The 12,362-nt window shown below is 40.9% G+C and overlaps 2 protein-coding genes and 1 long non-coding RNA gene across 3 annotated transcripts in view; 2 read left to right on the forward strand and 1 right to left on the reverse strand.

Moving 5' to 3' along the window:
- Positions 1-848: 848 nt before the first annotated feature.
- On the forward strand, positions 849-6,133 carry ska1 (spindle and kinetochore associated complex subunit 1). The gene is made up of 7 exons (XM_042059752.1): positions 849-999; positions 1,637-1,728; positions 1,941-2,065; positions 3,391-3,485; positions 3,678-3,803; positions 4,603-4,772; positions 4,999-6,133. The coding sequence occupies exons 2-7, from the start codon at positions 1,641-1,643 to the stop codon at positions 5,145-5,147; spliced, it is 753 nt and encodes a 250-aa protein (XP_041915686.1). The 5' UTR covers positions 849-999; positions 1,637-1,640; the 3' UTR covers positions 5,148-6,133.
- Positions 6,134-8,985: 2,852 nt separating this feature from the next.
- The window catches only part of sh2d3ca (SH2 domain containing 3Ca), a 75,031-nt gene continuing 71,654 nt past the window's right edge, over positions 8,986-12,362 (reverse strand). Inside the window, 3 exon segments of the mRNA XM_042059830.1 lie at positions 8,986-10,190; positions 10,995-11,201; positions 11,875-11,986. Of these exon segments, the coding sequence (XP_041915764.1) occupies positions 10,015-10,190; positions 10,995-11,201; positions 11,875-11,986 (495 nt within the window). The 3' untranslated portion in view covers positions 8,986-10,014.
- LOC121680442 overlaps positions 10,493-12,362 on the forward strand; it is a 2,497-nt gene continuing 627 nt past the window's right edge. Inside the window, exons 1-2 of the long non-coding RNA XR_006021699.1 lie at positions 10,493-10,762; positions 11,252-11,258. This is a non-coding gene — a long non-coding RNA (uncharacterized LOC121680442). The remainder of the gene's footprint in view (positions 10,763-11,251; positions 11,259-12,362) is intronic.

The raw sequence follows: 12,362 nt of genomic DNA on the forward strand, positions 1-12,362 counted from the left end.
TAACATGTATTTGGAAGTATTCCTTTTCAAGACATTACTAAGAACTGTCATTCAAGCATCATTGCATCAATGATCGTAGATAGGTGCAATATATGAATATGTTAAGGTTTACAGACAACCTCAAAACTTGGAAGTGTTAAACAGAGACTCAGAACCTTAGGTGGTGTGTTGGACACCTTACCAGGAACACCGTCCAGTACAGCTCAGCTCACATATGTAAGTTTAAGGAATATGATCACTGAAAGGCTTACATATTTTATGGAGAGTGGGGATTTGATGTCACCCTAGCAGAGTAAACTCAGGAGGAGGAAAGCTGTGTGAGTCAGGTTTGCTTTCAAAGGGCATAAAGAATCTTGTGTCTGGGAGAGGGGGTATGGGGAGAAATGCTAAGAACACAAACACTAAGTTACAAGTAACCTGCATCTGAAGTGAGTGGAGAGTAGTTTGGCCAATGAATTTGTGTGTTTACTGTAGGCTAAAGAAGAGCACAGCTGTCAGCACAGGTTGCTAAAAACACAGTAGCCGCCTCACATGGGCAAATAGAGCTGTAGTAGAAGACACATTTGTACTTTTGAAATGTATTTGACATTAAATTGTATCAAGTCTATGTAAAGTCAGTGTATGTTTGTCCTGACAATTCAATTTCGTTCATACTTTGACATGTTGGATTTTGGTTTTGTGTTTTTGTTGGATTAATTTTTAATTGGTTGTTGGTCTATATTCCACATTCACAGTGGTGTACAGACTTGTTGAAGTGATAGCTGATGACTCGTGTTGTCAAATAAATGAAGCGTGTTATGCTTTTGAGTCTTCTCTTGGTTCTCGGTAATAACTTTTTAGTGTCAGAAGGTGGCGGTAGCGGTCATGACTGTTTGTAGACGACAATCAAGAAGAAGAAAGGTTCCTCCCACCCACAAAAGATTTGAACGTTGACGCGGGATACAGCTGTAACTGTTTACACTAGCCTACTTAGAAAAGACTGTGTGCCGTTTATATTAAGTGAGTAACGTCTAAATAAAATCAATATGAAAAGTCAGTTTATTTAACGAATGACGACATGCCTTATTATGTCTACCTAAATAGACAAACTGCTTGAATGTTTTGACAGACCTTGCTAACGTTAGCTATCTGCAGGAGAGCTAGATTGTTTGTTGCATAATTTTGTGTCGTTGTGATACTCGATCTACTAGACTATTGCCCCTGAAATTAGTAAAGGTGATCAACTGTTAACGTGTGAAATGTAGGCTGCAATGTCATCTTGTATGGCCAGTTGTCAGGTTTATCCCAAGTTGTATCCACATACTTAACATACAATGGTACTTGAGATCTGTTGAATTTGGTCAGTTTTGCACTGTAAATCAAATACAATAAAATTGCTGCAAATAGAAACTGCACTATAAAGCATTGGAAAACGCATAGAATGACTTAGTTGTAAGTCTAATTTATTTGCCACTACAGAGCATAGGCTTTAATGCAACTTTGATCAAATATATTTGGTATGGCCTTTTTGTTACCAGTACGTCTAAATTATTCAGTTTACCTGTACTCTTTAGTTTGGTTGTATAGTATAAGTTAGCTTGTAAAATACTATCAATGCTGAATGTCTATGGTGGTCTAATAATTTATGTGTTCTCAGAATCATGAGCCACTGTGAGCTTGAGGAGCTAACGGAGCACATCAACAGCAGAATCTCAAAGGTTAAAAACCTCATGCACTTACGAGTTATTGGTAAGTTGAAAAGCACTTAGACTTAACTTCAAGGACTTTCTTGACCCTTTGATTAATTGTTATTGCTGTGTTGAAATTATTGACCACAATTCCCCACACTTTGTAGTGATATCACTATCAGGCCTATTTATTATTGGGTCACAAGATGGACCTGAAAAACAATGACGTTCACATTGTTTTCTTTTATGTTTATTTATTTATTTTATTTTTAGGAAATGACCCAGAGAAACAGAAGATTTTTCGTAAGATTGCAGCGGAGGTCAGTGGGATGACAAAGCTCTTGGATCAGTTTGAGAAGTGTGTTGCTGAAGAGAGAGATTCACTAAAACAGTTGGAGGTTTGTACTTTGTTGTTCTTGATATGCCTACATGACAATGGCAAACAACATCATCATCATCATCATCATCATCATCAACATATTAGAGAATAAGGACATGGTGTTGCAGGTGGCAGCATACTGAAAAAACACGGGTGTGAGTGGCCGTGAGACTCAGGTTTGATTCTGACCACCTGATCCCACCCCCAATCTCTCACCCCCACTTGCTTCCTATTGTTAACCATTAATTCCTAACTATTCTATCCCCATAAAGGCAAAAAGTCCCAAAAATATACTTTAAAAAGATAATGAAGACATAATTATATTCAGATGGAAGAAAATGAAAGCTAAGATGAAAGAAAATGAAAAAAAAAAAAAGATAACATTAACATTAGAAAGAGAAGCCACCACAGCCCAGTGGTTACTACAGAGTTTAGTGGCTGAAACTGAGGTGTTGGTGCAGGAGTCCATATTCATAAGAGCTATCCATAAAGGACCCCATTGGAAGTGGAGAAGGAAGCCAAGGATTTAAAAGATCCACATTAAAGCATTTATGGATATTGCTTAAGACATGGGGACAGGTTTTATAGTCACAGGACACTGAAATAGAGTTTTTTTGGTAAATCTTCAAAGCACTAGATGTAGTGTAAATCTAACATTAACAAACACTCAATAAACACCATCTCAATTGTGAAACATGGCAGTAGTAACATCATTTTGTGGAGATATTTCAGTGGGAACTGGGAAAGGAATGTGAACAGAGATGAATGACAAAAGAAAACCTGTTATAGTCTTGGCTTGGGAGAGATTTTGCCCACTAGTAAGAAAAGCACCACTGGAGTTTCTCAAAAACAGTAAAGGGAATATTCTAGAATGACTCAAGCCCTATTCTTTATCAAATTCAAACCCCTGATCAAAATCCAAATAACAGTCTGTGGCAATATAGTGCAGGGATATTATCCATCAACTTAGATGTTCTATATCAATTCTGTGAAGAGAAATTGGAGAAAATCACTATCCAATGTTTATACTGCCACATCAAATTAATTGAGGTTGTTATTACACCAAAGGAGTAATTTCCAATTACTTAAGTAAAGGGGTTGAATATTGCAAACTGGATATTTTAGCTTTGAATTAACTTATTTTTTAATATCAACAGACAATATTACATCTTTACAATTAAAACACTGATTGGGCAAATATGTGCAGATAACTTTTTTAAACAAGCAAATTATGATGATTTGCAGGGGGTGGGGTGTTTTTTTGCAAGCTGTATAGTTTAGCCTGACCTGCACTGCGGAATTTCCTGGTTTCTTTGATGTTTGAGTTTGAGTTTTGTTCTGCAGGAACTGAATGAGCTGATTGAAGAGGATTTGCAGAATGCAATTCACATGGCAGAGAACATCCCCAGTCACATGCCAGTTCCTACATCTGCTGTCAAGTAAGAGGAGATGGCAAATGTAGCTTGCAAGGACGTATGGCTTGTAGGGTTATATGGATGACTGTTTGCCTGGGTTCAGTCTGTTGGTATCTTTTTTATATTTAATCATATGAAATTCTCCTTCGCTTGTCTTTTTAAATATTTCTCTTTTTCTCTCTCTCTCTCTCTTTCTTTCTCAATTATTCTCCTTAGCGAAGTGTTGCCTGTTCAAAAGGAAAACGAGCAGCCACCAAAGGATCAGGCTCCTGCCAAGAAGTCTCGCAAACAGATTAAGGAGATGGAATTCATAACTGTACACGAGTTTGACACGATACCACCGTATGTCCCTCTTGCTCTCCCCCAATTGCCTATACTTTATTTTGCCTTTGAGTGGTTGGCAACACTTGTTGGTAGCAATTGTTTTGTGTGCAGATCTTAGAGCCTACAGGCTGCCTACAGAGACACGTTTTTTGACGGCCTGCTTATGGGGCGGGCAGCTAACGGATCGTTAGGAAAGATTAGATGAATGTGATCATTTATGTTTAGGCCTTTTTTGGACCTGCGATCGCTGATACAACCTAAAAGTCAGTAAAATGTTGCACACGGTTTCCTAGAAGGACAAGTATAGTATAAGTATATATACTCTTTTGATCCCATGAGGGAAATTTGGTCTCTGCATTTATCCCAATCCGTGAATTAGTGAAACACACACAGCACAGTGTACACACAGTGAGGTGAAGCACACACTAATCCTGGCGCAGTGAGTTGCCTGCATCAACAGCGGCGCTCGGGGAGCAGTGAGGGGTTAGGTGCCTTGCTCAAGGGCACTTCAGCAATGCCTACTGGTCGGGGTTCGAACCGGCAACCCTCCGGTTACAGGTCCGAAGTGCTAACCAGTAGGCCACAGCTGCCCCTGACAATCACAGATTAGTGATTTTTCTCCCCTTGCTCCTCGTCAGTTCAGTTCAATGCAGTGCATCATTACAGTGTTTCAGCATTACTTCAGCAGAATTTAATTAGGCTAGAAGAGGTCCACAAAAAAAACATGCTACAGTGTTAGTAAGTTAGTCTTGTCATATGAAAAATAAAGGTAAGAAGCCTGAGTCACTCTGCCTTTCTTGTCTCCCTTCATTCTCAGGTACATGAAAGGTCGAGTGACGTACGACCAGCTGAACTCTGCGGTGCGGAGCATTAACAAGTCTGTGACCGAGAAGTACAAGATCCTCCAGCAGCCCCTGAAGACATTGAACAACATGTCACGCAAGCTCTATGATCGCTTCAAGGAGAATGAGACTGGCGAGACCAGAGGTAGGAGAGTGTCTATTAAGACAGACAGATTCTTATTGCAGCTCTATTAGACAAGATTATAAATGGAAATATGTAAAATATTTAAAAAATATTCATGGTTTCCGCACTCACAGCCCACCAAGACAAATAGGGCAACCAAACACAACGGAACCACACAGATAAGCATTGAGCTCCACTAAATATTATGGCGTTGTGTGTGTGTGTGTGTGCGTGTGTGCACCCTCAGGACATTTCTTCGTGGTGGAGGCTGACCTGCGTGAATTTGCCCAGGTGACAGTGGACAAGCGCTTCCTGAATCTGCTGAGCATGCTGCGCCACTGCCAGCGTCTCAAGGAGACGAGAGGAGGTGGGCTGACCCGCTACCAGCTGCTCTGAGCTCTCTTCTGGAACAGTGGCCTCCACCCTCACTCAGCCTCCATCCACCTAAACTCACCAGCCAACCTCCAACCAGCCTTCACCCAGCCATCTCAATGAAACAACCATCACAGACTCCTCCTTTTTCCTCAACAAACCACACCAACCATCAATCAGCAACTACTAGCCTCTATAACCTCTAACCAGCCATCTCAATGAACCAACCATCTCCAGACAGAATTCTTATTTTTTATTTTTTCCTCAACAAACCACACCAACCACCAGTCAGCAACTACTAGCCTCTTTCAGGAAACCATACCAATCTCCACACAGACTCTGCTCTTCTCTGCAAACACTCTGAGACTCTTTCAGAAAAAGTGGATTTCACATATTTCTCCAACCAGGTTACCTCTTAGTTTGCATAGGTCCTTAAAGCAGAAGTAATAAGAACTCTTAAAAACACAAACATACAGGTAACTCATCTTTATATTTAGCATTAGGTGTAGAATCACAAAATGCTGGGTAGAAAACACTGGTTGGTTTTCATAACCTAAGTAGGTAAATTGAAACGGTCAATGATAAAATTCTGCTCATCTCCCTATGGTGAGCATCTCCTTCTTGATCATCTTGAGCTAACCATCATACACATGTTCTGAGTGCCTTTGTGGCAGATCTGAGGGCTGTGCTACCAACGGAGGGAGGCTACTAGCTTATCCAGGTAACGTTAGTAGTAACTGCTGATCTCAAAAGAACAGGTCACTTTTGAAACAATAGATACTTGGGGCCAATGTTCTTACAGAGATCAGCGGTTTCTCTCAGAGTTAGCGGGATAAACTAGTAACTTCACTTCGTAGTATCTGGCTGCTGCTCAACTAGTGTTACAAGATAAGAGAGGGTTAATGGCACTCCCCGAGACAAGTTGTGCTAGTCAGGTCTGCTGATGTATTCAGTTGTAGCCATTTAAAAACTGTAACTGTAAATAAAAACATAAAGATGAATACACATGCTGTTATGTTTTCAGTGATCAATTATTTACCCTTGGTATTTATAAATTGTTTATTCCTTGACTTCCCATTTTTAGACTGAATACCTGCTGATTTGGATATAGGCTAAATAGAAAATGAAGCCTTAAGTGTAGTCTTTTGTCGTAAAGCATGTGAGTAGATGTGAAATGGTCAAGATCAGATCTTGCATAGGCTAACGGGGCCTTTGGTTTATGGCACTTCACTCCTTCACTGTCCAGAAATAATTCTTGGTTGCATACATGATCATAGAAACTCAACAGCTTACATGAACAGGAGTGAGAAATGCAGAGACTGTCTTCAATGTTCTTCACCAGCCATCAGAATGATAACCATGTAAACAAGCCTTAATAGGCTACCGATGGGGAAAGGCTACCGATGGGGGTTAAAGATAGGAACAGGTAGAAGAGAATGCAGTCTGTGGACAGTGTGCAAAATACAGTCTGTGTTAATGTTATAGCATAGCATTCTAAGACATTCATCAAATCTGTCATTTATTTATTTTATTTATGCTTTGATGAATCGGTGAATCCTTTAGCCTGGAAAATCCAAACTCATTCACAAAGTGTGGACTCTAACGGCGGAACTAATACAGAGATGTAAAGGAATGAACTGAAAACATGCTGAGATCATACAGAATGTCAAAAGAGTTATTGACATACTTAGGACGTACTGCCGCCAGAACATCTGGGGCGATGGGTAGAATGATGGGCAATTCAGAGGCTCGTTCTTCCTTTTGTTCCATTCTGAATTATCATTTTCAATATGCATTTGCCCACTGGAGTATACATTTGTATCATCACAAAATAATCATTGTTGGTTTGACGCTTATAGGTTATGTTGTGTGGTTTCATTAACCTTGTGAGTTATTTCTTGCAACTGTGGCAATGTAGTGCGGCAAATTAGTGAAATCGTTCACTTTGTGATACAAGCATCACACTTTATCCAAAAAGCACATTAGCCACACAAAAAATCCAAGATGGCTGCAATTGAAAGCCATATACTTGGTTTTTGACTTGTACTCAGCTAACTCTGCTATATGGTTCACATATATTATTACTGTTTTAATCATATGAGTATCATTAGCTTTTCATTTTGTCTTTTCATGTTTTTCTCTCTTTACCATTGGTGACTTTAGAACTTTGTGTCTGGTGCACCTCCACAGTGTTTGCCGAAAAGTTAATTAAAACTTTTAATCACACATTAATAACGAAGGAATAATCACACATTAATAATAAGGAATAACTAGTATTTTGAATATCAGATGTAATTAAGTTCACTATTCCAGAATAATGAATAAATAAATCAAATGAGGCAATGATACAAAGCGTGTTTCTCTCACAAGCGTACTGTGGTTTATTTCCTGGAAAAAAGGTTGAAAAAAATATGACATACCAGAATATTTACAGCACATAAGAAAAAGGTGATCACATTTTGTTCACGTTCCTTTGACGATTCATTCAGGACTGTCTATTTACAAAATGACATAACCAAACACAGTCATCTGTACAATATGTGAGAAGCACACAAGTCACAGTCTCCAAATTTCAAAACACTCAAGTTGACCTCATCCTCATTTTTTTCTTTTTTACATTTTTTGCTCGCTCAATTGCACCCCCTTGTGGCAACAAGGGGAAGTACGTGCAGTACTCAGCTATCCCAGCAAAGAACTCCATCTGTAAAGTTCACTAGTAATGCCCTCACAACAAAACAGCTGATTTCACTCTACACTGAAAGATGGATGTGCAGGTAAATAGCAAGTGGATTCACAGATACCTTTCCTCCCTGAAATGTGTGTTGTTCTGAAGAAATGTTTCTTGGAGTTTTATGTGTGTGTACATGCATGACGTTTATGTACCTTACACACCCAACCTGAAAGCCCACCCTCCACACATATAAACACACACACACCTCCACTTTTACACTAATGCGATGTCAGGCATTTGAAGAGCATGAGCTAAGTGCAGTCTGTGAAAGCACATCACAAAGTGGACACACACACAAACACACAGGTGAAGGGATGATGACCTTAACTAAGGGGTGGGGAGGGTGTGCATGCTCCCCTGCTTTAAGGATTTAAGACACGCGTCAGTAAAGCATCAAGTAACAACGCATTAGCCCTCTTAAACTTGCATTACAATTTTGTTTATGTTGTTGTTGTATTTGATGTTGTTGATTATGATCACGTCACAACACCTCAGCATCCAGGACATTTTACACAAGTTTTGTTTGTCTCGTAGCGCATTATCCCTTCTATTGTGATCTTGCACATTGAACCTTCAAAACAAGCATAGCTCTGTCATTCACACTCACACACACACAAACTCTTCCCTGAGGACTCTAAGCACTGTTTCCCACAGAAGTCTTTTCTTCACATTATCACCAGCTTTTCCAGTAGGAGATAGCAGTGGTCTGATAGTAACTTCTGTTAGTATGCCTGTGCCATGACTCGAGTAAAGTCTGGTCTTGAATTAGGCTCAAAATGTGTGTCCACGTCAGAGGTCACACTCGATGGATGCCCTTTCGTGACAGAGAACACTCACCATGTAGCAGTGGTCACTATTCGGTAAGGAGAGCAAGACCTGCAGATCTGTACAATCATTTACACAACGTAAATAGGAGTTTGCAAGGATGTGTGTGTTTTTGTGTGTGTTTGTGTATGTGATGTGTACGTGCATTTATGTGTAAGTGTGTGTGTGTGTGTGTAATGTATGTGTCTGTTTGTGTGTGATATGTGCATGTACATTTATGTGTAATGTGTGTGTGTGTGTGTATGTGTGATGTATGTGTCTGTGTGTGTGATAGGTATGTGCATGTACATTTGTGTGTAATGTGTGTGTGTGTATGTTGATGTATGTGTCTCTTCGTGTGTGTGTGTGTGTGTGTCTGTCTGTCTGTGTGTGCATCTGATGTATTGTTATTTGGCATATGCTGACCTGGTAGAAATTAAACCTGTGGTGCAGGAAATCAATTTTTATCACAAAATACAGAAGAGATAGATGATAAAATAGAGTAAAATAAGATATGAAAATCAGGTAAATGAGACAAGATGTAAAGTGTACAGAAAAGTCCTTCAGCAAGATGACCATCAAATCACTTAAAAATCCAAATAAGGGTGCACTCACACACACACAAGTTTTCCTTTCAGATATATCTGCTTGCACTTAGATGATTTGGCAACGTACATTCAGACGTGTGTGTGTGTGTGTGTGTGACTTTGTCAGAGATAAGTGTCCTCTCCTCGTTGTCTTCCTCCACTATGTCTATAAGGTGGTGGAGCATCAGGAAAACATGAACTTTAACTTCAACATGACCGTGGGAGCTGGCGCTGAGGAAAAGCTTCTGGAAGGTTCTGTAGCTGTTATTGTGAGGGTTTTAGTCTGTGACAACAGCGGGAGGAACTTCACAACGCAGGGAATCATGGGAAGTATAGTCCAAAGCCAGGAATGGGTACAGGTGAGACACAGTAACACTCATTCATTCTTTCATTGTCTCTCAGAAAACACACACCCACACACCGTTTTCCTGACACACTTCTTCCTCAGGCTTATCACCTGACTTCCCATGATGCATTTCTGTGACTTGATGATGGAAAGGGTCCAGCCTGACAAGGCTGTGATATGAGCGGTCCTCTCTTTGTGCCTCGTTTTGGGATACACAGTCTCTCTCTCTCTCCTTTTTCACTCTCTCTATCTCCTTACCCCCTTCCACACATTTCAGTTAAGTATTTTACACAGTACCTCTCAACACCCCCTCGTTCCCGTTTTGGTCCAACCTAGGTGCATGGGAGAGGGACAGATGGGATTGTACCACTGCAGGTTTCTGTGCTGTGTAGAAGGGAGAGGGGGGGGGGGTTATGGAGGTTGCTATAGCTCGCTGTGGCGGACGGGCGGCTCCAGCTTGTGGGAGAGGGCGGTGAGGACCTTGTCGAACTTCTCGTAGCGCTCGGCCTGGGAGCCCTCGGAGCCCCGGCTGCCCCACAGCAGACGCATCTGGAACTCGGTGCAGAAGATCTCCAGCAGCTCCACTCGCTCCGGCAGCTCTGCAGGGAGGAGGAGAGAGAACGAGGGAGAGAGGGAGAGAGGGAGAGAGGGAGACAAATGCATTACTTTCACAATGTTTCTTTATGAAGAGAACAAATATGACAGAACAGGTGGGCAGGGCATTCTTCTCAGTCAACTCAGTCTGAACCACCCTGTATTCTATTTACTCCATTAATAATTGGTATTTTTTTTTTTAGGCCATATGACTTTACTATAAACTGTTTCATTTCATGTTAATGTAATGTCTATGGATGTCATTGTTAGTCGCTTTGGACAAAAGTGCCTGCTAAGAACCATAAACATAAACTCAAAGGAGAAATCCGACGATTTTTCAAATAGATAACCGTTTCGAGGTCAACGAGTACTGTCGGTACGGCAAAAAAAAAGGAATCAATCGGTTTTACCTAGCTCGAGTTGCTAGTTCCAATAGATAAAGCAGCCAAGCAGCTACAGTGCTACACTCTGGGGACATGAACATGGGGGCTCATGTACATTAAATTAGATTAGATTAAACTTTATTGTCATTGTGCAGTAGTACAAAGACAACGGAATGCAGTTTCTAACCACCAGAGTGGAGTCAGATTTCTCCTTTAAAACTCTGCAATCTATTCTCTATTCTACCAAAAGTTTCTGTGAGTGTCTGAAAACAAAGAGGTAATATTATTATTGAAACTATCTATCTCAGCCATGTATGTGAGGCATGAAAACATTATCTGCTTAAGTCAAACCAAACACAAATCAATAAACAAACACACACACACACACACACACACACATACACACACACACACACACACACACACCTTTTAGTTTTGTTTCTGCATTGCTGCGGTAGATCCCCCCGTGATGGGCAATGGTACGTGCCGCCTCCAGGTGACTCATCACCACGTCGACGCCCGCCTCCACGCTCTCCCAGGGCTCTAGCCCCTCCCCCACAGCAACGCCCCTCTCCAGGAGAGACAGCAGTGGGACCACAGGTGGGAAGGAGGTGTTGGACAGGACGCAGCTCTCTGTGACACACACACACACACACACAAAAAATACACACTGGTGTCAGCAGGCAAAAAGTATGGATTACTGGGATGATTTGACAGTATTTGAAAGGAGGTTGTCTAAAACTAGGCTTAAAGGAACCGTATGTAAGAAATGTATTTCAATTTATTATAAAATTGCCCTGATATGTCACTAGACATTAAGAAATCATGTTCATTTCAAATACTTATATCACTGATAACAGTAGTCTTGCCAGGATATTGTCATTTAAAAAGTGAAGTTGCAGCCTCAACTGATGTTGATGTTATGTTTTGGCCTGATGCGCCACCCTCCACCTATCTACTAATCACAAAGTCAGTAGTGTTTCGGCATCCGGGTTGGCAATCTCGAGTCAGGGGGGAGGGGGAGGGGATACACCGCTCTACAGTAATTTGAAAGTGATTACAGTACCAGTTTTGGCCACAATCTTACATACGGTTCCTTTAAGTTAGTTTGCCACATTACACTCTTGCTTTTCATTTGACACAGGAATGCTGAGATTAAAGCCATTTTTCCCACATGAGCATCACTAAATCAATACTGCAGAGTTCAGCCAAATGTACTCGTACTTGATAATGAATGCATTAACACACAGTAAACATAGATGGTGACTCGCACAGTTCATAGTTGTCATATACATACGTGACTCACCTTTGCCGTCGTTCATGGCCTTGAGGAAGGGCTTGAGCTTCTTCTCATATAGGATGGCTCCCTCGGTGTGTCTCTGCCTCAGGGCCATCCATGTCTGCTCCAGACGAGAGATCTGAGACAGAGAGAGGAGAGGATAGGGAGGTAGAATGAGAGAAGGAGAGATAGAGGGAGAGAAAGAGAGAGATGATGAGAGAAGAGGACAGGGCAGAGAGAGAGAGGGGGGGGTGAAAAAAAGAATAAGATAAGTTTTTTATCTTTCATTTTCCAGTTTTGCTCTGATCTTTCACTGAAAGTCTTTTTTTTATATGGATGGAGTTTAATCGTTCTCCCAATATTATGATGCAGAACTGTGAGCCTCTTCCACAGATATCACTCACTGTGTGTCTTTGAAGTCTGTATCAAAGCTCAAATTTTCTGTTATGCTCAGTAATAATGGAACAAGTTTGGCCGTTGGTCATACACACATACACACACACACACACACACAC

This window comes from Alosa sapidissima, chromosome 13, assembly GCF_018492685.1.
Source record: "Alosa sapidissima isolate fAloSap1 chromosome 13, fAloSap1.pri, whole genome shotgun sequence".
NCBI lineage: Eukaryota > Metazoa > Chordata > Actinopteri > Clupeiformes > Clupeidae > Alosa > Alosa sapidissima.

Excerpts from the sequence above, each read along its gene's own strand:
- ska1 (XM_042059752.1), top strand. The coding sequence starts at position 1,641 with ATGAGCCACTGTGAGCTTGAGGAGCTAACGGAGCACATCAACAGCAGA. Across the intron at positions 3,486-3,677 it reads GTTCCTACATCTGCTGTCAA|CGAAGTGTTGCCTGTTCAAA; the intron begins GTAAGAGGAGAT and ends TATTCTCCTTAG. Across the intron at positions 3,804-4,602 it reads GAGTTTGACACGATACCACC|GTACATGAAAGGTCGAGTGA; the intron begins GTATGTCCCTCT and ends CTTCATTCTCAG.